Source organism: Colletotrichum costaricense (assembly GCF_030867565.1).
Source record: "Colletotrichum costaricense strain IMI 309622 chromosome Unknown Scaffold_2.1, whole genome shotgun sequence".
NCBI lineage: Eukaryota > Fungi > Ascomycota > Sordariomycetes > Glomerellales > Glomerellaceae > Colletotrichum > Colletotrichum costaricense.
Genome location: NW_026848231.1, coordinates 749,312 through 772,999, shown reverse-complemented (window position 1 = coordinate 772,999; position 23,688 = coordinate 749,312). Strand labels below are relative to the sequence as shown.

Here is a 23,688-nt window from a genome sequence, read left to right as displayed (position 1 = left end):
ACTCTCATTGATGGCCATTGAAACATGCTGGTAGGTAGTCATGTAGTCTCTCTCTAAGTTAGTTATTTTATGACAGGAAACATGTCATGGTGCATATCGAGGGAAGAGACGTGGTGGAGTGGGAATGCGTCCGATTGTCAAACAAAATACCTTGCTTAGCTAAGGAAGGGTACGTAGACGTATACTGTGGTAAGTACAGAGGCCCGGAGTCGTGGCTCCTTCACTCCCGAGTCCCCGTCCAATCGATGCAGATCCCACCCTCGGCCACTTCCGGCCTTGCCCAATCTCCATTGGCTCATCCATCTCTTAAAGTGGGAACTCCCGCTCGCCTGGTATCCACCTTACCTGCCAGCCACCTCGTGGTACCAGCCGCCCAGGTGCAAATGCAGCTCATCGGAGATCCTCTTCCATCAACCTTGAATTCAACAATTACTTGCATCACTTACACTAAACACTTGCATCAATGAGGGGCCGAGCTCAAAGTTCAACCATCAATGCGCCGCTGCATCGGACGGTACCATCGCCTTACGCCTCAAACTATTGTGTGCCTGTGCCTGTACCTGATTGTCCGCCCCTTGCCCTTGATATCGCCGAAGCTAAGGGCTGCTCCATGGTTCTAGCACGTGCAGCAAGCGCGCCTCCCCAGTATCGTTCCTCCCTGAACGTGCTATTATGATGTAAGCCATCGGACTTACGAGGAACTCATATGCAGAGACTTGTATCGCAGACCGAGATATGGCCTCGATGAGTGAGATCTGGTGAGCACGACAGGGCGCATAGATACGTGCAAGGACCAGGACCCTTTCCTACCCGCATTGTGAATTTCAGCCTCCCCTCACCCAGATCTAGCCAAGCTCGAACGTGCCTTGGGACAATCTCTGGGCCGCATTCAAGGGACCAGGATTATGGATCAAAGTCTGACCCCAGGGTCTGTGACTGTCTCCCGGTACATCATTTACATGTAGAATCTCGAAACATATGTTTTCCTCCTAATTACCAAATATCCAGCCCGTCAAGCAAACCCGACCGTTGGAACATCGGGAGCTACCAAGGGACTAAGCTAGCCAACGTCGAAGCTACATGACAAGTCCATGGCGAACCCAAAAACGAGTCATGCCCGACGGTATTCTAGCTCCAGCGGCATGACATCTCTATCCGTCGTCGTAGCTACCTACTCATATTAGCTAGCTGAACGTCCAGTCTTCTTTTCCCCGTCTTCACATCAACGCGGTTGAATCGATCTAATTAACGGTCTTTATCAAAATACAATGGCACGACCGGACAATACCCATCCCGCGGAGGATCATGCTTCATCCCGACCTCAACCTTTAACCCATCACACGTCGCAGTATCCCCATGCAACGCAAACCACGACGTCTCGAGCAGAAAGTCCATGAACCGCTTCCTCACGTGCGGCGGCGAAAGATTCTTACCCTTGTCCTCCCGGAAGAATACCCTCTTCCACCCGGACGCCTCGCACCACATGATGATGAGACACCATCGCCGCGGCCTGCTGAGCCCGGCGCCGTTGCCGTTACGGCCGCCATTACTACTGCTACTAGTGCTGCTGCTGCCGCCGCCGTGGTTGATGAGATTCACACAGAACGCGTGAACCTCCTTATTCGCAAACGTCTTGCTCGCGTGCGCCGCCGTCTTTAAGTACTCCTGCGGATCAGCCTCCGCGTCGTCGCCCACCTGCCACGACTCCAGCGCGTCGTTAGAGGAAAACAGTTGGAAGAGTAATTCTGGTGGCTTGTCGGGCTTAGCATCGTACACTGGTAGAACCTGTTTGTGAAAGGATCTTGACATCTTGAAGCCCGGCAGCTCCGAGAAGCGAGGGAAGTATGACACCGAGGCTGAAGAACCGCGACCGGATTGCTGCTGCTGTTGGCGGCGGGCAGCATACCGGGTGGGCATCGATACGTTAGCCAGCGGGATCGGCAGGTTTGCCTGCGGTCTCGACCTGTGCCGTCCAAACGTCGACGTGAAGGACGTGGTCCAGAGCGGGATACAGATGACCGTGTCGTCGTGGTCCTTGATATCGTGCCTGCAGTTGATGGCCGCGTACACCGTTGTCGAGGATGCCGTCTTGATGAGTGGCAGCGTCATGCTCAAACCCAAGTTCGTCATTGTGAATTCCTTTCCGACGGACCAGTTGTCGTCCGCGGCGGTCCTGCACTTGACGACCTGCCCACACCCGGAGAACGCAGAGGGATGCGGCGCCAGTAGAGTGACCCAGAGGTCGCGGCGGGGGTCCATCGTCTTCTCGGTCCAGTCCCACGCAAAGAGGCTCTGGTCCGTCGAGACCTTCATAATTTCTTCCTGTAGTCTGCGAAAGGCCTCGTGGCTCTCGCCGTAGAGAAGAGGCATATGAATCTGGAAAATGCCGAGAAGGCAGTACGCCGTGTCCTCGGTCCGTGTCGTCTGCCGGCTGGACGCCCACGACATCCTCTTGGCGACGCAGGCGGAGGAGAGGGTCTGCGGGTAGATGAGGACGTCGACGTCGATGCCCGTGATGGAAGCGATGGGGTACGCCAGTGTCTCCTTGGTCCCGATGGGCTCCCACGTGCCATCGTAAAAGGTCATGTCCGCGGGCGCCAGCAGCTCCTGTAGCGTCCAGCCCCTCGTGAACCACCGGCACTGACGCAGATCGGCCCTCGCTGCCCCGCCAGGCTCGAGGTCTTCCAGGTAGACGTAGCAGATGGATGCGCCGCGGTACCAGGCGAACATGGAGTTGATGGCCTCGGAGAGCTCGGCGCTGCTCTTCTTGTCGATGCAGTTGGTATCGACCCAGACGTGGCTGATGCCCTCCTGACGGGCGATGCGGCACGTGTTTGCAATCTTTTGGAACCCGCGCTTGGAGTTTGTGCGCTTGCGGGAGCCGAGATCGTCTTCTTGCCATAGCAGCCACTCTTGAAAGGTGACCTCTTCGGGGCCCCAGGTGTGTGAGAGGATGGCGTATTTGGGGAGATCCGAGTCGAAGAAGTCTTCAAGTTGCAGTGTTGAGGTGTTAATTAGCCTCATAGCGTGCCGTTTATGTATACATCGATTGACGACAAAGTTCCTGACATCTGGAAATGCTTGTTGCGTAGTGGCTCCGTTGCTGATGTGAGAGAAGCGTTTGAGCCGCGGCTGCTCACTCTGGAAGACGTATCCAATAGCGTGAGGCTAGGTTGCATGCATGTCTGGCCAATCAACGTCAGCATGATCATGATGCCAGGGGTACTCTTGAATTGGGTGCAACTCCATCTGACACTCCTCAAGATCTTCATCTGGTGTTACGCGATGAACGAAATGGATGCAGCACGGATGTTGGTACATTTGGGAAGGATTGGCTCCTCAATACAAGTCTGGAAACGCTCGTCTGTGAAAAATGAATAAATGCGGTCTTGCTTGTTGGTACAATTTACAGTTGTAATGCTGACAGAGTTATACATGGTGATTAAACAGACGCAATGCTCGACTATCGAGCATCTGGTGGTTGCGGTGCGTCATTTGGGGGCGGCTGAGGAGCTGCTGCTTTTGCCGCGCGAAGCTCTACAATCTTTTCGTCAATGAGAGCAATCTCGGCGTCTATCCTGAGCATCTTTTCATCAATCATTTCGCGGTAGTCGTCGTCTGAAAGCTTCTTCAGGGGGCTCCAACTTGATTCGAAGATGCTCTTCCTCGTTTCCGTGACCTCGGGTCTTCCTTGCGATGCGTTCACAAAGGCCTGGCCCGTTCCGCCGATGAGGGAGAACACGATGACTCCGGGGATAATGTTTTTCGGGCCACCTAATGAGCGCGTTAGAGACTTTCAATATCTCAGCAAAAAGAAATGCTCACGAATCAGTCCTCCGACCATTCCTGCCGTGCCTCCCGCAAGGGCACTTGCTCGAATCTTGGATGAGTTGGAGAGCTTCTCTTCGCCACCCCACGCGGCCATCACCACAGATCTCGAGACTGTCGCAAATTTGTCAACACGACTTCATGAGGAAGATGAGAATTACGGCAACATACGCCAGTAACTTGAACCGAGGGCGAACCACTGGATACCAGATGCTACCGCGAACAGAGCTGGTGTGGAGTCCCGGATAATGCCGGCGGCAATGCCGCTGAACACACCGATGGTACCTGTCGGAGATGTTAGCCATAGAAGTGCAACCTGAATCGAGACGAGACAGACAGCCCTCAGATGATCAATCTGATGGGTTCCCATCTCCGATGTCCTTACTTACCAGTCATGGCACCAACTTTCAGGGGCGGACCCAAGAGGTCGACCAACCCTGGTGGCAGCAAACCTCGAGGCTGCCGCCTTGGTCTGGGCTCCTCTGAGTCATCCCTCCTCGCCTCATCTGACATGATGAAGGACTAAAAGATCGTTCTGCAGCGGAACAAGATGATAATGAGGTGGCTTATAGTCGATGGGCCCGATCAGATATGTCGGTTGTTCTGGAAGCTTTGGGCAAGGGTGCAATACATGCATTAAACGGGGGAGTACTGATCAAGCGAGTTGGCGACGTTGTTCAAATGTTTCGTGCGGCTCAAAACGAGAATGGACCGTGCAGACCCGATAGATGCAAGAAAGGCGGGGGTGATTGTCAACTGCAGGCGCACATCATTCACTTTTTTTTCTCCTTCCAGGTTGATGATCTCAAGCTTGTACCTTATATACGTACTCTGGTAGCTAACTTACCTAAGGTGCTGAGGTACCAACAGCAGTGAAGGGGCCACCTGTGGCACATCACAGCACAGCTAAGCACAGGGCGGTGGGCAGGGGAAATGATGAATGGAAGGTGCTGCACGGGAGGGATAGAGGGGGAAACACAGGCGGGAAAAACGCTGAGGCCTCAAGGCTCACCCCGCTGAAGTCACTGGAAGCACTGGGCTCAGAAAGAGGGAAAAAACAGCTGTGAGCCCCTCTTTCATAATGGGAATTGTTCAATCACGGGGTTTCCCGGTGGTCCTGGCCCGTGCGTCTTTGGCGGGGCGCTAGGTTGAAAAAGTAAGCTAAGCCGCGGCGGGGCTAGTGCCTCCCACTCCTGGCCACCTCGAGAAAATTGTCCAACCCTCACAAACTTTCAATCACCCTCTGCCTCTCTGCTGCGCGGGTAAAACTTCGACCCTTTCCTTCCCCCCCAAAAGACCACCAGCCCCAGCAAATCACCGCAAGCTGGGCCGTTTTTCACAAAAGCCTACTACGTCTCCGATACCCTCTGACGTATCGTCTGAAAAAGACTTCTTCCATCTCCGGTGTCAAGAGATATCCCTTTCCTTAGGCGACGTCTCCCTACCCCACGACACTGTGAAATATCCCTCGGACATTTCCAATCCTCTCCGCACCAACACTCCCACCAAACCCGCATCTTCAACCAACAGCCGTACCGTTCGGCTCTTACTACATACTCCCCGCATCGCGCATCGAACATAGTCGACGCGCGAAGCCGCCTCAACACCGCAATCATGGGTTCGTCCTACCCTGCTCGCTGTCGCAAGCTGCTGCGACGTCTCTCGCCCGCACCAAGACTAACTGTGTCATCATAGCGCCCAAGAAGAAGGAGCAGGTCAAGATGGCCCTTGGCGACTTCCTGCAGGACTCCAGTCAGTCGCACCCCCTCCGATACCTCCTTATACAAACGCTCCCTCGACAACTGCCACTGCCCACTTCATCTGTTGCTCGACTACCGGATTAGTACATCATCGACTGACACTTTATATAGGCTACGGCGGATCATGGGCTGATGAGGTCGAGGATACGTACAGTAAGTTAATGCTGCCTCAGAAACATCTTATTGGAAGAGGATGCTAACATCTTGTAGCCGGTATGCCACACTTCCACGAGCCAGCCTGGCGCCGCATGTATTTCGTTTTTTGCCTACTGACACCTTCACAGGCACTCAGGCACTCCCCGCTCCCGAGCGCGCTGGCTACCGTCCTAGCCAAGGTGGCTGGGGTAGCGGCGGCGGTGACCGTAGTGACCGTTCCGAGCGCAGTAAGTCTATCTCGAATAGTTGGAAATGAAATAACTCTAATCAGTGTATAGGAGACTACGGTGGTTACTCTTCCATCCGCGAGAACCTTCCCCAGCAGCTCCCTGAGAGACCCCCCTACACCGCCCACCTTGGCAACCTGTCCTACGATGCCACCGAGGAGACCGTCAACGAGTTCTTCGAGGGCTGCGACATCATTAGCGTCCGCATCATCGAGGACCGCGAGCAGCAGCGCCCCAAGGGCTTCGCCTACGCCGAGTTCAAGGATCTCGAGGGACTGAAGCAGGCTCTGACTCTGGATGGCCAGACTTTCCAGGGACGTGCTATCAGAATCAAGGTTGCCGATCCTCGTGAGTACATATCCAGAGGCCATCCTCAAGTTGACTGCTGACACTTTTTACAGCCCGTGGTGGTAACCGTGACGGCGAATCCAACCGCGACTTCAGCGACTGGTCTCGCAAGGGTCCCCTGCCCGACTTGCCTGGACGTGGTGGAAACGATCGTCGCCCCTCCGACTTTGGCGAGCGCCGTGGCCCCCGTGAGCCTCGCGAGCCCCGTGAGGACGACGGAAAGGTCCGCGACTTTGGCAACTGGGAGCGCAGAGGCCCCCTTTCCCCCGTTGCTCCCAAGGAGGGCTCTGGCTCCCGCGATGGCAGCCGTCCCCGTACCAACGATGGACCCCGCGAGTTCCGCGACCGCCGCCAGTCCCCCGCCGCCTGGGGTGAGGGCCAGGGACCCCGCCAAGACTCCCGTCCTCCCCGCCCCGAGAGAGTCCCCACTGCCGCCGAAACCGACAGCCAGTGGAGAACCAAGATGCGTCCCGATGCTGCCCAGTCCCGCGACGGCAGCGAGGCGCCTTCTTCCCCTTCAGCCGCCCCCGCCGCTCCCGTCGGCCGTCCCAAGTTGAACTTGGCGAAGCGCACCGTTTCCGAGGCTCCCGACGTCACGTCTCCCTCCGGATCTGACTCCAAGGCCAGCCCCTTCGGTGCTGCCCGTCCCATCGACACTGCCGCAAAGGAGCGCCTGATTGAGGAGAAGAAGCAGCAACAGGCCAAGGAGAAGCGCGAGGCCGAGGAGAAGGCCAAGGAGGAGCGTCGCCTTGCCAAGGAGGCCGCTGCTAAGGAAGCCGAGGAGAAGGCCGAGCAAGAGGCCGCTGCCAAGGAGAAGGCTGAGAAGGAGGCCGCTGAGGCTCCTAAGGAGGAGGTCGCCCAGGAGACTGCTGCCGACAAGGAGAATGGCACATCTGAGGAGCAGAAGATTCCTGTCAGAGCCAAGGAGCCAAGAGAGCCCAAGGAAGCCCCCAAGTCTCGCGCTGCTGAGGCCAACAGCTGGAGATCATCTGGTGCCTCCCGTGGTGCCCCTACCGGACCCAGAGGTGGACGTGGTGGACCCCGTGGTGGTGGCCGATTCGAGGGAGGCCGCCCTCCTCGTTCCAACGGCCCTGCCGAGAAGCAGGCTCCGGCTGCCGCTGGCAGTGAGTCTGGCGATGCTGCCCCCGTGGAGGACGATGGTTGGACCACGGTCCCCAACAAGGGCCGTCGCAATGTTGGACCCCGTGGCACTGCCTAGGAGGTGGGCGTGCACAGTCCGTTCATCCTTCAGCATCCGGTTGGACCCAGTGCGGTCAAGGCCGCAGTTGAGTCGGCAATTATCGCCGAGAAGATGCTCCCACGTGTTTGCTTGCGGGGCCTAGACGATATTTCTCGTCATCACATATACCCAGACGACTCCGAATACGATTCTGACGAACGACTTTACGCCACGAACCGCTTACTTGGGGCTTGAAGGGCATGGATTCTCTATTTCGATACTTTGCTTTTCGACACGACAATAACTGGCTCACTATGGATCTGCTGAAGGAAACAAAAGCTTTCCTATTTTACTCAGCACCCTCTGCGGTCTTTGGCTCAGGTGGCTTGCCATCATCCCAGGGCAAGATAGGTCTCCTCGGCTCAACGACTGGAGAAGGCGCGCACTTTCGCACGCATTCATCGGAGTTTGCGAAGTGGTTACTAAAAAAAGGGCTCATGGAAGTTGGAAGAAAAAGGGGGCTCATGACCATGTTGTTTTTTTATTCTCGCTCACTTTTCCTTTGTTTCCTCTCTCCTCTGCTGTATCCCCGAGACCCTTCATTGCCCAAGGGGTTCTTGGGGATCCAGCGAAGTAACAGTCCTACCTACCATACCGATCCGCCAGGATTCAACTCAGCTCTTAGTCACAACAAGGAGCTTCAAAGGAATCCAAACACAAAAATTCTCAACCAAAGTTCTACTTTCTGATTTTCCTCCTCTTTCTTCCCTCCTTGTTTTGCGTGCAACGATAGATGATTCGCCCCGAGTTATGAAATTCCTCCTCCAGACGGATGGCTTGTTCACGTTTCCTTTATGATTATTCACGCTCGTAAACTGTTCTTCCGCAAGTCCGCTTCCTTCCTCTTCTCCCCTTGGTCGTGCTCTCCCTCTCAACTCATCACCCACGACCCCCATTCGATACCAAAAAATGATGGCGAGCTGGCTCATATTCTTTTCTTCTTTGCTACCAAGGGTGTGTGGTGGTTTAAAATGAACGTATGATGGGTCTGACGATTGACATGGTTTTGACTGCTGTCGTGGAGTGGGTGATGGGAGATGTTGACATTGGACCTCCCCCTGATGAAGCGTGTGAGGCGGGCAAAATAGATGATAGGCAAGGGAACTGAAATACAAAAGTATACAATATGTGATTGTTTCTCTAGTCGTGGCTGTAGGTGTCAGTGGTAGGTGATGTTCTCACGACGTTTGCTGCTGTCTTGATGGGTGAGGTGATGCCTCATTACAAGGCACCCACTCTGAGGGGAGCAACGGAGAGTGAGGAGATTCACAAGAATAGGCATGGTTAAAAGAAGTGAGTGACAAGTATTTCATATCCTCTTGTTTCCCCAATTATCCACACGCTGCCTCTACCAAAACCAACATCCATGCTAAACCACCAACCACATTCCCCGAACCCACGACAACACACTACCTCTTGAGAGTCTTCTGCTTCTCCGCATCCCTAGCAACGTTCCTACCCTCAACCAACAACCCCTTCTTCCTCCTCACACCGTCCATATACCTCTTGGCCACATTCTCCTTATCCGCCAACTCGCCCAAATCCTCCAAATCGTCTTCCGTAAACGGCACCCAAAAGGGATCTTGGTCAAGCACCTCGTACCCCGCGAAAATAAGCTGCGGCTGCGCCGCGCCCGACGTACGCTTCCGCATCTCGTCCGCGAAGCCAAACGACTCGGCCACCGGTAGCACAGAGTTGATGCTGAAGAAGGGCGTGCCTTCCTTCATCGCCTCGGAGAGGACGCGCCCGCGGCGGCGGGTGAGCACGTCGTAGACGCGGCCCAGGACCTCCGTCGAGGCTTGGATCTCGACGGTGTACATTGCGAGCATCAGGCGCGGGGACCAGTCGAGCATGCCGGAGCGGAGGGAGGACGTGAAGGTCTTTATGATTTCGCCCGTCAGGCGGGGGAGGCGGTCGCGGGCGGAGGATTCGTCTTCGGTGGGGTTGATGACGACGTCTTCGAGGAAGACGGCGATGCCGCGGACGGGTTCGTGGCAGAGGGGGCCCTGGGCCGTGGCGAGCTGGAAGGCGTAGGGGATTTTGTCGGCTACGTGGGCCGGGTGGAGGGCTTCGTCTGCTTGGGGTGCTGCTGAGCCCTCGCGTTCCGAGGAGGCTGTCTGGGAGAAGAGCTTTGCGAGGAGGCCTTCTTTTGTGGCGTCGATGAGGATGTTGGGGCCGGTGCGGCGGGGGCCAAAGGCGGCGATGCGGTCGATGGCGGATTTGAAGTGTTCGCGGCCGCCGCGGGAGGATTCGAGGGCGGATTGGAGGCCGGTTTTGAAGTCGTCGAGGGACATTGTCTTTGCGGCTGTCAGGTCTGTGTCGACGTCGATCTTTTCTTCGCCGGGGGCGGTGGCGCCTGTGCCTTCAGTACCCTGGGTTTCTTCGGCCGTGGTGTTGTTGGTGGCGGGTGTGCGATCAGAGTACATGCGTTTGATGACGTCGCCGTTCTTGAGGAGGAAGTCCGTGGCGTCGGACGGCAGAGGACGGACCTGGAGGCGGATGGAGACTTGCTTGGACGAGGTGGTGCCGACGACGACGCCGCGGCCGAGGTCCTTATTCGCGGGGGGCCGCATCTCCTCGGCGCGGACAATGGTTTCGCGGTAGGGCACGATGGGGGCGCCGGCCTGGATGTCGCAGCGGGCGAAGCGCTCCTTGAGATCCGTGAGGCAGCGCTCGAGGTGCAGCTCGCCGGCGGTGAGAAGGACGTGCTCGCCGCTGCTGAACTGCTCGTACTCTGCGCAGGGGTCGGACTGGACGAGGAGGCGGAGGCCGTGGATCATCTTGTCGAGATCGGCCGGGTTGACGGGCTCGAGGGCGACGCGGACGATGGGTTTGCCCAATGTACCTGCCACGCCGGCGAGGTTGACGGCGCCGTCGAGGCGGCTGCAGAGGGTGCCGTTCTTGAGGAGGTGGCCCTCTAGGCCACCGATGCCGAAGACGACGCCTGCCGGGACGGAGTCTAGGGACTCGAGGTTGCGGCCCATGAGCATGTAGAGCGCCGTGACGGTGACTTGCTTCGGCGAGGGCTGGGCGTTAGGGTTGGCGGGAGACCATTTGGGAGGGATGACCCAGAGGCTGTCGCCGACGGAGAGAGTGCCCGAGTACATGCGGGCGAAGCCGATGAGGTGCTCGGGGTCGACTTCCTTCTCTTCGTGCTCAGGAGCGTAGCCGTCCAGGTTGACCTCCTCGAGCGCCGTCGTAAGGTCGTTGATTCCGTTTCCGCTGGTAGGTGCCGCGGCTTGGGCGCGAGCCGCTTCCGCTCTCTTCTTACGGGCGAGTTCTCTCGCCTCGTCGGCGGTCAACTGGCCTGGCTTGCGCTTGTTGTGGGGGAGTTCGCTTTCGGGGACAGAAACCATTTTACTAACGTAGGCCACGACGGGGTCCGACGGGCCGGTCTTGAAGGAGATCATGGCGTTCTTGATCTCTTCGTTAATAGCATCTGAGCCGGGGACGTCTTCCAGCATCTCGGGTAGTCTCTCGGCCTGCGCGACTGGGGGTGATGGCAGGGACTCAATGACGGAGACGAGCATGGCCGTTGACAGCGGAAGCCAGGACGCAAAGACTGTGGTCAGAAGCAGGCGGGAGTCTCGGGAGCGCATGATGTGTGGCGGGATAGTCAGTCCGAGGGACTTTGTAATCTTCTCCAGCAACGCTGGGTCACCCCTATTGTTGTCGCCGCCAACGGTGGCTTGGTAGACGGTCCAGATAGGCTCTAGCACCAGCTGCACAAACATGGGCTTTAGGTTTCTCCCCTTGAGATGCTTCTGGCCCAAAATCTTCTTGGTCTTGGGGTCGAGGTAGAAGCTACCCCATAGCACCTTTTCCATGACATCTCTCTTGATGCCGAGCTTCTTTTGATATAAGCCGGCAAATTGGCGCACGGTAAACGCCCAACCGTCAATGGCGCTACTAAAGATGACGTTGTTCTTCTCCGGCGCAAAGTAGAGATCCTCGTCATCGCGCTCCTCAAACTGGAGCTCTCCAGACTCGGTCATAGAATCCAGGCCAGCCTCCTTGGCAGCCGCCGCCTGGACGCGCTCCTCCATCCGCTCGCGCCAGTTGAGATCCTCCTCCATACGCTCGCCCTGGAAAAAACTTCCCAGCACGGCGTTGACCTGCTCGAGAATCTTGCTGAGATGAGTGTAGGCCTCGGCAGGCGTCATCTTGAGCTCGGTAATGAGTCGATCAATCTTGTTGATGACGAGCAAGGGCTTGAGCTTCTCGGTCCATGTCTGGCGCAGGACGGTCACGGTCTGACTGCACACGCCCTCGACGGCGTCGACGAGCACGACGGCGCCGTCGCACAGGCGTGAGGCGGTGGAGACCTCACTGCTAAAGTCAATGTGGCCGGGCGAGTCGATGAGGTTGATGAGGTACTCCTTGGCTTCGGGCTCGGCGTCGGGTGCGGATCTCCTCAGCATGGAGAAGTAGAGGGAGATGGCGGAAGATTCCATGGTGATGCCTCGGAGCTGCTCATCAGGTCTAGAGTCGAGGTACCGGATCTTGCCGGCGAGTTTGGGTGAGATGATGCCGTTTGTTGCCAAAAGGGCGTCTGTCAGTGATGTTTTGCCATGATCAACGTGGGCCAGGATGCAGATCTGGTTGCGGTCAGTCACTGAGAGAATTGTGTGATGATGATGATGAGGTGAGAACTTACGTTGCGCACATCCACGGCATGCCTTTGCAGGCTAGCCAGCTTGTCGGGAGTTACAACAGGCATGATGGGCGGATATGTGATGAAGGAAGAGTGGCAGATGAGGGGTTCAAGGGGGTATCAAAAGATCTATGGACAGAAAGCAATGCCAGATGAAAGAAGCAGAGTGAATGAGAAAGCAGGTCTGAGGGTCTGTGTGATGCCTCCCTCCCTTGGCTGGTATATGAAAGCCAGTGCTGCACTGCTGAGTATCGTTGTTTGCCCGAGGCAGATGATGTCGTTATTGACTGGGGGGGACTTTGGCAGAAGTAGCGAGTACCTGAGTGAGTTGATAATGATGATTCGGCGACTAAACTGGCCCTGGTCTGTGACTAATAGGCCGACCCAAACTGGAAGTTCAGGTCAGAAGCAGGACGTAAAGACGGCTCTGATTCGCCACTCTGCTGTAAGAAGTTTTGCACGGACGAGGGTAACTCTGACTCTTGTCCTTGGTATTGCCTGAGTTTGAGTGTGTATTGGGAGGTTGATATTATCCCACAGAATATGAGGTGGATGCACCGAGCAGACTGGTGCAGTGATGAGTAATGTTGTATAGCGTGTGTGTCTATGCAACTCTTTTTCTTCCTTCGTCTCTTGGGGAAGGAGGGGGGAATGTCCTCCAGGGCAGGCACAGGCAACCTTGGAGTTACCTCAGCGGACTAACCCCGCCAAAAGATACATTCAACCCCTCCAACGACGCATCGACCAAAAAAAAAAAGGCCACCAGAACCCCTCTACAACCGTATAGTTGCATTAGCTCCGTTACCTACAACCCAAGGCTAGCCATCGGCTTCATCCCCACACATCGCTCTACCGAGGGTGCAACAAACCCTAACTCGCCAAAAATTCACTGGCCCCTCTCTCCCAAACCCAAACGGTGCCTGTGATAACCTCAGCAAAAGCCCCCGCGGGATTAGCCAGCGAAAAGGAAATTTTCGACTCGTCCGCCCGAAAACCCCACACCTCTCGAGCGAACCCCCTCCGACCCGACCGCCCATCTGTCCTCCCAACTCCCCTTCGAAGGTTGAAGACATCGCCAACTTTTCGCGCGCCCTTCCTCTTTCGGAACCTTCGTCAATTTTTTTTTCTATTTTTCAATTTCTATTCCTAACACATCTTCGTGTGGGAATAGTCTTCACCGAAAAATCCACCCACCATGAGCGGCTATCAAAACGGAGAGCGGCCCGTCCGCGTCGACGACGACAGCGACGTCGAGGAGGAGGCCCTCGTCAACGACTACAAGGAGCAGGTCCAGTATGAGGACAACATTGGCGAGGACCTCGAGCAGGTCAACTCCCTGACCATGGCCCAGCAGACCGACGACATCCAGTCGCGCCTCGCCGCCGCCGCCCAGCCCCTCGACTTCTCCGCGCCCCTCGAGGTCAAGTTCCAGAGCTACGACTCCTACTGCAGCCTGTTCCACTTCATCCTCAACAGCGAGGGTCCCGTCGACCTCGAGCCCCCTTCGGTAAGCTTCCTATAGACTCCTTGCTTCTGTCTCCACCCGAAGCTATGCCGTCGCGATAGCATCACCACACGTGGACTAGGGAAGCTAACATGTCTTCAAATAGTACTACTGGGCCTGGGACGTCATCGACGAGTTCATCTACCAGTTCAACTCCTTCTCGTCCTACCGCATGCGCATCGCCCGCCAGGGCAACAACGAGGAGGAGATGCAGGTCCTCAAGGAGAACCCAAACACCTGGGGCTGCTACTCGGTCCTCAACGTCCTCTACTCCCTCATCCAGCGCTCCCAAATCACCGAGCAGCTGGCCGCCATGCGCCGCAACGAGGACCCCATGGCCGTCGCGGGCGAGTACGGCTCCAAGAACCTCTACCGCATGCTGGGCTACTTCTCCATCATCGGTCTCCTCCGCGTCCACTGCCTCCTCGGCGACTTCAGCCTCGCCCTCAAGACCCTCGACGACATTGAGCTCAACAAGAAGGCCATGTTCGCCCGCGTCATGGCCGCCCACTTCACCACCTACTACTACGTCGGCTTCTCCTACATGATGATGCACCGCTACGCCGACGCCATCAAGATGTTCTCCCACATCCTCGTCTACGTCTCCCGCACAAAGAACTTCCAAAAGAACGCCCAGTACGACTCCATCACCAAGAAGAACGACCAGATGTACGCCCTCATCGCCATCTGCGTCGCCTTCCACCCCACCCGCCTCGACGACACCATCCACTCCGCCCTCCGCGAGAAGTACGGCGACCAGCTCCTCAAGCTCCAGCGCGGCGGCCCCGAGTCCCTCCCCATCTTTGAGGAGCTCTTCCGTTCCGCCTGCCCCAAGTTCATCTCCCCCGTGCCCCCAGACTTTGAGAACCCCGAGTCCAACATCGACCCCGTCGAGCACCACCTCGCCGTCTTCATGGAGGAGGTCAAGATCAACATGATGAGCCCCACCGTCAAGTCCTACCTCCGCCTCTACACCACCATGGACCTCAACAAGCTGGCCGGTTTCCTCGAGGTCAAGCCCGATGAGCTCCGCTCCTGGCTCCTCGTCAACAAGCAGCGCACCAAGCAGTTGCGCTGGACTGACCACCCCAGCCTGCTGGACGGCGACCTCATCAACGTCAGCGACCTGGACTACGCTATGCAGGGTGTAAGTAATTCCGAGAAACTGCAGCTTCCAACACGAGCTGCTTGTTACCATAATAACATGCTAATCACACACATTCTAGGATCTGATCCACATCTCGGAAGCCAAGGTTGGCCGCAAGCTGGTCGACTGGTACCTCCGCAACCTGTCCCGCACGTACGCTTGAGCGATCGTAAAGGATATGCTTCGGGCCCTATAAAACCAGCAAGGCAAGATGGACGACCAGCTGGCCGAGAGGAAGACAAAAGGAAACGGGCTGGTAGCAAACTACCAGGGGGGGGGGGTGTTTGTGTGCATGTTGGTAAAATGGCAATATGCGAATGCGTGTAGTTCCCAGGAATCTGCCAACGAGAGGTGGTGGAAACTCCCACCCTCATCCACTTGACGTTACCTGTGGATTCGAGGTCGGAGGGTGTGACGAGGATGGAAAAAAGACCAAAGGGCAGAGAGAAGTGGCCAAAAAAAGCACTTGGGAAGAAATGGGAGGGCCCGATAGAGGGATGCTCGCATTGTTATGGCGTTCAGGCGTCTTTGCTTCCTGGAACACCTGGACCTGGTTGGCTGGGCGGGATGAAGTGAACCAAGGGGAATAATTAGAATTCAAAGTACAAACGTCCATCCGAAGCTCTTCGAGGCCAGTGTACTCGCGACAGCAGCCCGTGTGCTAACGGATCCAAAGTCGGTAGCAGATGATCTCAATAACATAGTCAAATTACTAGGACTTCTCCCCGTTGAAGGGAGCCAGGTCAGCCAGTGTCGTTGAGATCCGAGCCGCCCAGATCATCGCCCGGTGGTCAAAGGCAGGGTTCCCCAGCAAATAGCAATGACAACAAAAAGAGCTCTTCAGTATGCGCCGATTCTCTTGACAAGTATCGAGACGCTGCGGACATGCAAAGTTGATGATCGTCATTTTCAATGTTTCCCGCGATACGCCTGCAGCGACCTGCCCGCTTCCCCGCTAGGCTTGCGGGAGTCGAACCTGATAGGAAGCTGGACAAGGTGTATGCCAAGGGCAGGTTGTCCGGGGAAGGTTGCAACGTTGCCCGCACAAAACTGGTCGGCGGAAACCACTATCGAGAGGAATCTCTTTGCCGAAGTGGAGTAAATTCTTCGAAACGCGAATGGGGCAGCATCGCATCTCTCACTATAGCACTTGCCTCGGAGGCATGAAACACTCCCCGACGAGCTGTTGAGGGCAGTAGTTGATAACACGGTGCTGACGGAAAGTGAAAAGCATGAGGCGATGAGAAAGTCTCGTAGTTCATAGCATGCATCGAAAACGCGATATGGTCGTTCAATCAAACTGGAGCGACCGATGGATACCCCTCCACTTCCGAGGAAAGGATACCTCAACGATGATGCCCAGATATGATAAAAAGCACTCTGCGAGCCTGCCGGGGAGTATAGTCCAATATAGGTAGTGCCTCCGTACCGAAGCCGCGTCGGTAGACCGGGGAAATTATCGGTCGGGACGGGGACGGGATGGTCCGCAAGGAAACTGGAGCTTGATTCCCGTTTCCCTAGTGGCTGGTAGTCAAGCATGTGCCACCTACTAGAGCTATACGTTTAATCTTGGACGGTGTCTCACGTTATTTCTCCCTAGCTGCCCTAAACTTGTGCTCTTGTGTCTTGGCTGTGTCCTCTGCGAGTCAGATTTCGCCTTGTGTGCGTGCTTGTGCGGGTGTGGGTGCGTGATGCTGGCTGTCCTAGGGTTGCCAAGATTGTTGGGGTCGTACGGATGTGAGTCCGGAGCAGCGAGTAGTTGGGATCACGAGTCGCGCTTGACGTCGTCTTTTTTGGACCGTCCTGTAGCACCCTCCGAACCAGTGACTGGGATACTGGGACAAACGGGCACGAGAACATGGAAGATGAGTGTTTGGAGCTCGGTTATTGCAGGCCGATCGGCATGCATGTCAGTCAGTACGCAGCATTACGTTTGAACTTACGCAAGCAATCGTGGAATTCTGCGTGGGTTTCTGCGATGAGGTTGCCAAAGTGTACGCTCGATGGGCTTGGCCGGCATGAGGCGCTCTGCCTGGTTGGTGTCGGTTGAACGTCAGATAGGGATGCTGCACAACGCAAGCAGGACGCCGTGCTGGACGACATGTTTCATTGCGGCATGCGTGCCGTCGCAAGTCATTGGCATTTGCCGCAGGCAAGCGATCCTGTCAGACCTTACAATCCATCCAATGTAGGTCAATATCGACATGCGACAATGCGGGATATCGAGACGCATCGATAAATTCAGTACATTGAGCTGCCTCTGGCGAGCTGTTGGAAACCTGTTATCTCTCGGAATTTCCGGCTGATTCCTCCGTTGACTGACGGCGATGTCAGCGGGAGCATGCCATGTTTTCGACCTTACTAGATGGTCCATGGTCTCCGTGCCGTGCAACATTGACGAGTTGATATTTGATAGATAGCGAGCGTACACTTTCCCCTGCCTGCCCCGTGGCTTGACATAGTGATTTGGCTGGTCCATCAGCTCGCGCCAGATAGGGCACCTTGCCCGTCTGCTTCGGTGAGACTGCAGGTTGCATATGGCGATTCCTGTTTTAGCGGGGACCATGTCGGTGAGAAGTGGTATGGATACATGAACAAGAGCGGAGAGGCTATCGATCTCAAGGCCAAACCGCAAAAGCAACACCGGAAGATCGGGACGGAATTCTGGGCGGGAGAATGGGCTGCGAATGGCATCATTGCAGCCTGCAATGGGTGCCGAATGGCGTGGAAAGGCAAAATAGTGGACGTTGTCTTCGTTTCGCCTTGGCATGGGCTCCCTCTTTTCCCGACCGCTTGTGCCTGCCGGCTTGGTGTCTTGGGAGTGCATCCCCTTTTGTTCTCTATGTCCTTCGTCGTTGTCTCGTCTGCAGCGTGTATCCGCAGTGTGGTCTAGCTGACCCCTCAAATTGTATCCCTGCGACCTAGACGGCTTCCTGCGACATTGATGGGTACTGGCCAAGAGATTTGAGCGCCGAAAGAGAGGTTACGGGAATGAGCCGCTGTCCCCATTTCCAATACGGGATCGAGCCAGGCGTCGGACTAATAATTTGGGCTGTCTTACAAACGTGAAAGAGAAACGAAAGGGTTGCGGAAGAAAGGCAAAGAGATACGCTTGGCTTGGCTCTCGCTTGGCGTCTGGTTGGGCACGAAGTGTGGATTGAATTGGATGGGTCGAATCATTGTAAAGTCGCGGACCGGGGCCCAGAGACGAAGCATGCCATCTCATTAACGAGAAGAAATGAGAAGAAGCAAGGTTCGCAGGCGAGTTAGCAGCTTTGAGCGGCGCGCGCACACCGACTCGAATGCTTGTTCTGATTCTCTTCTTTCGCTTTTGCCAGGAATCGGGGGAATAATCAAGATTGGCCGACGTGCCTTAGTGGTTTGCCAAGAGCTTGTTGGAGGTGGACGAGTGGCCGAGAGGGCGGGAGAGAGGGGTGAAGTTGCAAAGAGTCGAGTGAAGGCGGCGAAGGCTACAGTCTTAGCACACGGAGGGCCGGCTGGGCAGACGTGAGAGTGCATCGACAACGATGAAGGAAGCGTATGATTCTTGGTTCCGTTGCTTGGTGTGAACCCAACCCGTATGCGACGGGGTATCTGCAGACTGAGCTTGGAGGATGTTGCCGCCGGAGCTGATAGAGGATTGATGAGCACCCTTGGGAACTACCGCCAGATGCGTTAGATAGCTTGGCGCAGTACCTTCAGCTATCGCCTGGCGCCATCCACGTTGGTGGGATTTCTGGACTTTTAGAGGGTTGTGACACGGAGGCGTGGTATGATATGAACATGACGGAGGCAACGATGAGCTTTGCGTATGGAGTAGTGAGTACAGTCGTAGACTTCGTCTCCGAAAATTGCTCCCTGATCCCTAGGCCAGGCACCGCAGGGGATCGAGACGTAGGTAGGTGGTGCTGGTCGAATAAGAAGTCTCCAAGTACCCAGGAAAGAAGTCTAAAGGTAAATTGGACTTTCTATCCGACTACAGCACGTCAAAATGTTTGGGTAGGACTATCATGGTGCTTGGAAAGTCTAGACGGAGATGATGCACACCCACCGGCTGCGTGCGAGGGGAAAGGCCATGTCGTGTTACTGCAGGTCATTACAGCGACGGACGGGCAGACGGCGAGCGAGCCAGCGAGCAGTAATGTGGCAAGAGAGCGCAAACAGCGGCGGCGGCCAGTTCGTCTGTTCAAGATGGGATACCCGTAAAGGCGAGTCATCCAGAGTCTGTCTCGTTGTGTTTGTGCTGGACGGTATTGGAGGGAGAGTCTCTGGTGGATAGGGACTACTGTACAGAGTAAGCCGTAGTGACTTGCCTTGGGAGCCAGGGAGCCTACTGTGTAAGAGTCAAGACAGCCAGCAGGGGTGGGCGTTACGGCGGGTGCTTGGAAAGGGGAGCCGAGAAGCTTGAAAGCGAAGCTGGAAGTCTTGATGTGTAATTAGAGCCAGCTCAGGCATTAGAGGCGCCGTGAAGCGGAGAGGATGATTGGGTTCGGTACTTGGGGTAGTCTTGGCGAGTTTGGGGTGGTGTTCCCAGTGTTATTTTGGGTCCGGTGGTGCTGGTGCTGGTGCTTGTGTAGGTGCTGGAAGACGGCGTGATAGGAAATTTCGGAGGCCGCGGTCTTGAGGCTGTCGTATTCCGTCCAAGGCATCTGTAGCCTGTCGTGGGGATGTGAACTTCGCCGTCTGATTACGAAGCGAAGAAATCGTCACAGGCCTGATGGTTGAAGAAGAAGAGCAAGTTCAATATGCATTACTAAGGCAAGGTATTAAGGCTTGCGATGATGCGAATAAGGAAAAAGGCATACACTTTGTCACTTTGGCACTTTCCTACTATTCAAGACTCAGCCTGGGGAACCTGGCAACTGGGAAGGAACAAGATGCACCGGGGGCTCTTTCCAAGATGGATGGAAGCTGCAACCCATCGAGTTGACATCAGGTGCAGCAAGTGCAGCTGGTGCAGCGCTGATGCAGCTGGTGCCTGTGGGTGACCCTAGCTCCTGCACTCTCCTTTTCCGAGGAAGGTTCAGCTGAGTGAGATAGGCATGCCGAGGAAGTCACGTCTCTGCCTTCCATCTTTCCCATTCATCCAAAGTACCTTTCTTCCTGCCTTACATGTCTAAAGGTAGGTACCTACGTCCATCAGCGGCGTCCATTCTGTCAATCGGATCAAATCAACCTTCCATTGTAACTCAAGTACCTCAATACCTTATGTATAGATCTTCTCGGGTCAGATAGGTAGGAGCAACCTGGAAGGTAGGCACCTTACGGATACTGAGGTAGTAAACGTCAAAGGAAGGAAGACGTTGACCGTAATTGTGAGAGTGGGAGGAGAGGGGTACATAACCCACCGGCAAATCTCGGTGTACACACAAGTCGCGACTCTCTCTGGGCCTGGCCAACGGCATCAAACAAACTCGAAATCTCCAGCCATCTCATCCCTGCGCACTTGCACCGCATTGCACCAGCTTCCCGAGCCCCTCTCCTCCCCTCCTCCACCTTTCCGTCCAGCTGTACTCCGTAGGCTCGTAGCTGTGGGTGTGAAAGCAGAAAGACTCAGATTCGACTCGAGTGCCTCTCCTCTCCGCCTGAGGTGTGCGCATTTACCTGGCCCACCGTCCACCATCTCAACCGCGAAAGAGAACCCCCAGCCGAGACGACCCTGGCCGACCAGGGTATCAACCATCGCCAACCCCTGTTTTTGGTGCCCGTTGCTGCTCTTCTCCCTCCAAAACTCTCACTGGAGCTGTGCGTCACGCCGTCACCCTCTCGAGAATTTGCACAAGCTCGAGAGCGACCTTGCCAGGACGAAGAGAGGAACACGGAAGAACAGAGCAAACACGACAAGCGGAGCGTCTCGCATCCAGGCCCAGACCGTACTTAGACCACTCCAGTCCTCCACAACCTCGAGCCTCCTTCTTCTACCTTGCTCTACTCTCCGAATTGCTGCTACGAATATCGACAGAGTACTCCGTACCGATACAGTCTGTTTGTTCCACCACAACCCACGCATGCCCAGACTTTTCCAACCCCATTCCTGAGCTTCTTTTCGAGCTGCATTGTCTCATCCTCTGCCCATTCCACGCCAGTCTCGGTCTCAAGGATATACTTTGTCCACCCCCGCATCCAGCCGCCTGGACTGCAACGGGTCTACCAACTTCTCACGGATGCCTTACCGTTAGGTAGCTCTCTACCTACCTACTCGAGTCACCTCAAGCCCATCGTCGTGTCCAAAGAGTCAGAGACCGAGATAAAGTCCTTCCTCGGCTTTCCCTCTACTGCTACCACCCGCTAGCCAAGCTCTCAGCTCTGTTGCCCCGGCCGCTTTCCCGCCCCGTTTCCCACACACCTGAGCGGCACCAGGAACAGCTGTCATCCTGGTCAACTAACAACATCACCTGCTCACCGACCCGGTCTGTCCTCACTTAGACTCTAGACCCTCGACCCTCGACTCGTACCGGTCGCGCTACCGTCTACGCCACACCCCGTTCTTCGGCTTCCCATCCAACAACAACACCATCCTCGCGCTTCCCTGTGCCTTGTGAGGCCCCGCAGGTCTTGGCGGAACTGCCTCCTACGCTGTGCTTCCTCGCCATAAGAGAGGGCTCCGTCTCTTCAAAGACCGCGGCGTGCGGCTGCAAACATAACTTCCTTGGCATTGTTGGACACACATATCGTCTTATCGGAACAGCTTTTTCGTCAATCCCCTTTTTACTTTCAGGAACAACCGATGAAGAAACATACAAACCTCAAACAACTCAACTAAGCATCATACGTACCCAGAGCCGAGTCCTGTCGTGAACAAGAGCTCATCCAATTTCCATCGATAAGGTCACCCTCACCACTTACGCATACCTACCTACCTCTCCACGCATATTCGACGACGAGACGCTCTGACCTGACTGTCACCGTTCGACCTCCACGTTCCAACTATCAGTCGACAGACGCTCCTTTCCATTTTCAAACGCTGTGGTCAGTCCACCATCAGCCACTCACCTCGGCGCAAATTACCTTCTGATCTTCTACACGTTGCCCTTTTGTCCCTTCCAAGACAGGCTCGTTGCACATATCCCTCCGAGGCTTTGAGCGACTCTGTTCAACCCAGCGCATCTGCCCGATTCCTCCCCACCGGGACGACTGCTTTGCCGCTGCGCTCATGCTGACATTGATTACACAGCAGCTGTACAGTCTTCAATGAAACCATCAGAAAATTGGCGTAGCGTATTCTTGCTTCCGCAAAGCACCAAAAAGAAAAAGAAGAATAGCAAAGGCAACTCCTCACCATCTTCACCGAGACTTCACTTTCCAGAACTCCAGTGGGAGCCCAAGACAACGACGACGACGCCGGCACCGACGACGCCGGCAGAACGGCGGCACACCATGTCTGGGCCAACCCCCCGTTCGATGCTCAACGTCCAAAGCCCCGATTCCGATGTCTCGCCCAAAACTCCGATACAACCCTCTGACCAAACAAAGACGGACTACTTCTCCATTGAGTCTTCGTCGCAGGCGCAGTCGCAAAAGAAAGACGAGGAAACCAGGGCCAACGATGCAGAGCCATTGAGCCGTGCGACCACACTTTCTAGCTTCGCAAGCCCTTCCCCCCTCGAAAGCGCAACAGGAAGCTTCTCTGCCGAGTCGTCACGGACCGAATCGTATGGAGGAAGGCCGAGAGGATCATCAATAGCGTCGCTGAGCTTTGCACCATTGCGGAACCCGTCGCTGCCGCAGGGCAACCAGAAGAAGACGAACAAGGAGCGTATCAGGGCCTCATCGCCTCCACCTGAGAGGTAAGCGTATCACTTCCCGTTCCTATCGTTTAGCCATTTCTTTGCCGCCATATTCGTGACCCCTTTACAACCAAGTGTTTGCAAGTGGCAGCTTTGGTCGTGACGCTTTTTGGTTCGGTGTCTGTATCCGATGTCGTGGAGCTGGACAGATAACATCTGGGTCAACTCGACGTAAGTACGTCGGTGGCAGATGCAGTTGGGCCAGATGCAGTGTGGCTTCGGGGCCACCTTATATGCTGCCGTTGGTTTCGCCTTACATGCGTGGATTCTGCAGTCCTCCACTAGGCCGGAAGCCTCGGATCAAGAGTTCAATACGACGGCCACCTTCTCCGCAGCCATGCCGCAGTTCCGGTCGCTTCGCTCGCCCGTGGATGAACGATTCGTCGGCCGCAGCCGTCTTGGTCTCCACTCCGTTTCTCAGCTTCCGTCCCAGATACTCCCTGCGCCTAGAAGGCATGGGCATTGCCGTCGCTACTGAGGAAGCCTCCTCCGGGCGCCGACTCCAGGATCGGGATGGCGGGGTCGGACCAGTCGGCCAGCGGCGGCCTCGTGCCTGTTATGGCACCCCATATTTTCCAGTTTTCGAGTAATCCCGCCGGCATCACTACAATGAGCAAGTACTGTCACCAACAGGCATCCCCTGAGCATTTCAACCTTGAGGTCAGACGAACTTTTCAAGCGTCTCGCGGCAACTCCAGCAAACGCATCTGTTTTTTACTCTGAGTCCATGTCGCGTTGCGGTCCATATCTTGCCTCACTCATCGGGCTGCAATATGCCATCAGGAGGATCACACGACACCTCATTGAAAGCGACCTTGCCGGTTCTGGATGACGCATTGGTTACTGTTATTCGCTAGAGTCACTCGTCTTTGCCCCACTACCCCGCTGTAGCGCCTGTAGCTGTTTCTTTACGGTGTTCTTGGGTTCACAAAGAGAAGGGGAAATGGCGGAGGTGGGCGCTCATCGACTCATCCTCCACAGCCACCCTTAGCCTGGCGCAACCGTGACGTCCCCCGCAGGAGGACCTGACAGGAGGG

The 23,688-nt window shown here is 55.8% G+C and overlaps 8 protein-coding genes across 8 annotated transcripts, besides 1 other annotated feature; 4 read left to right on the top strand and 4 right to left on the bottom strand.

Moving 5' to 3' along the window:
- Positions 1-1,245: 1,245 nt before the first annotated feature.
- Positions 1,246-4,341, bottom strand: CCOS01_01865 (uncharacterized protein; the record flags this gene model as incomplete). Its single annotated transcript, XM_060450057.1, has 5 exons — positions 1,246-3,168; positions 3,542-3,774; positions 3,826-3,942; positions 4,000-4,113; positions 4,218-4,341. The coding sequence occupies 5 exons, from the start codon at positions 4,339-4,341 to the stop codon at positions 1,246-1,248; spliced, it is 2,511 nt and encodes an 836-aa protein (XP_060318707.1).
- A 1,101-nt stretch (positions 4,342-5,442) lies between these two features.
- CCOS01_01864 (RNA recognition domain-containing protein) lies at positions 5,443-7,538 on the top strand (the record flags this gene model as incomplete). Its single annotated transcript, XM_060450056.1, has 6 exons — positions 5,443-5,446; positions 5,524-5,580; positions 5,700-5,741; positions 5,873-5,971; positions 6,023-6,319; positions 6,373-7,538. The coding sequence occupies 6 exons, from the start codon at positions 5,443-5,445 to the stop codon at positions 7,536-7,538; spliced, it is 1,665 nt and encodes a 554-aa protein (XP_060318706.1).
- Positions 7,539-8,968: 1,430 nt separating this feature from the next.
- Positions 8,969-12,279, bottom strand: CCOS01_01863 (elongation factor Tu GTP binding domain-containing protein; the record flags this gene model as incomplete). The annotated part of the gene is made up of 2 exons (XM_060450055.1): positions 8,969-12,157; positions 12,217-12,279. The coding sequence occupies 2 exons, from the start codon at positions 12,277-12,279 to the stop codon at positions 8,969-8,971; spliced, it is 3,252 nt and encodes a 1,083-aa protein (XP_060318705.1).
- Positions 12,280-13,408: 1,129 nt separating this feature from the next.
- On the top strand, positions 13,409-15,027 carry CCOS01_01862 (eukaryotic translation initiation factor 3 subunit L; the record flags this gene model as incomplete). Its single annotated transcript, XM_060450054.1, has 3 exons — positions 13,409-13,720; positions 13,824-14,864; positions 14,944-15,027. The coding sequence occupies 3 exons, from the start codon at positions 13,409-13,411 to the stop codon at positions 15,025-15,027; spliced, it is 1,437 nt and encodes a 478-aa protein (XP_060318704.1).
- Positions 15,028-15,773: 746 nt separating this feature from the next.
- CCOS01_01861 (uncharacterized protein) lies at positions 15,774-16,403 on the bottom strand (the record flags this gene model as incomplete). The annotated part of the gene is made up of 1 exon (XM_060450053.1): positions 15,774-16,403. One exon carries the CDS (start codon positions 16,401-16,403, stop codon positions 15,774-15,776), a length of 630 nt encoding a protein of 209 aa, XP_060318703.1.
- Positions 16,404-17,194: 791 nt separating this feature from the next.
- CCOS01_01860 (uncharacterized protein) lies at positions 17,195-17,823 on the bottom strand (the record flags this gene model as incomplete). Its single annotated transcript, XM_060450052.1, has 2 exons — positions 17,195-17,411; positions 17,459-17,823. Coding segments are annotated over 2 exons (582 nt in total), but the record flags the coding sequence as incomplete, so codon positions are not given.
- Positions 17,824-17,855: 32 nt separating this feature from the next.
- Positions 17,856-17,933: a sequence feature (Short protein (CCOS01_01859, KAK1536539.1) was converted to a misc_feature.).
- Positions 17,934-20,290: 2,357 nt separating this feature from the next.
- On the top strand, positions 20,291-20,902 carry CCOS01_01858 (uncharacterized protein; the record flags this gene model as incomplete). The annotated part of the gene is made up of 2 exons (XM_060450051.1): positions 20,291-20,399; positions 20,436-20,902. Coding segments are annotated over 2 exons (576 nt in total), but the record flags the coding sequence as incomplete, so codon positions are not given.
- Positions 20,903-22,055: 1,153 nt separating this feature from the next.
- On the top strand, positions 22,056-23,483 carry CCOS01_01857 (uncharacterized protein; the record flags this gene model as incomplete). Its single annotated transcript, XM_060450050.1, has 3 exons — positions 22,056-22,651; positions 22,937-23,002; positions 23,285-23,483. 3 exons carry the CDS (start codon positions 22,056-22,058, stop codon positions 23,481-23,483), a joined length of 861 nt encoding a protein of 286 aa, XP_060318700.1.
- Positions 23,484-23,688: the final 205 nt, after the last annotated feature.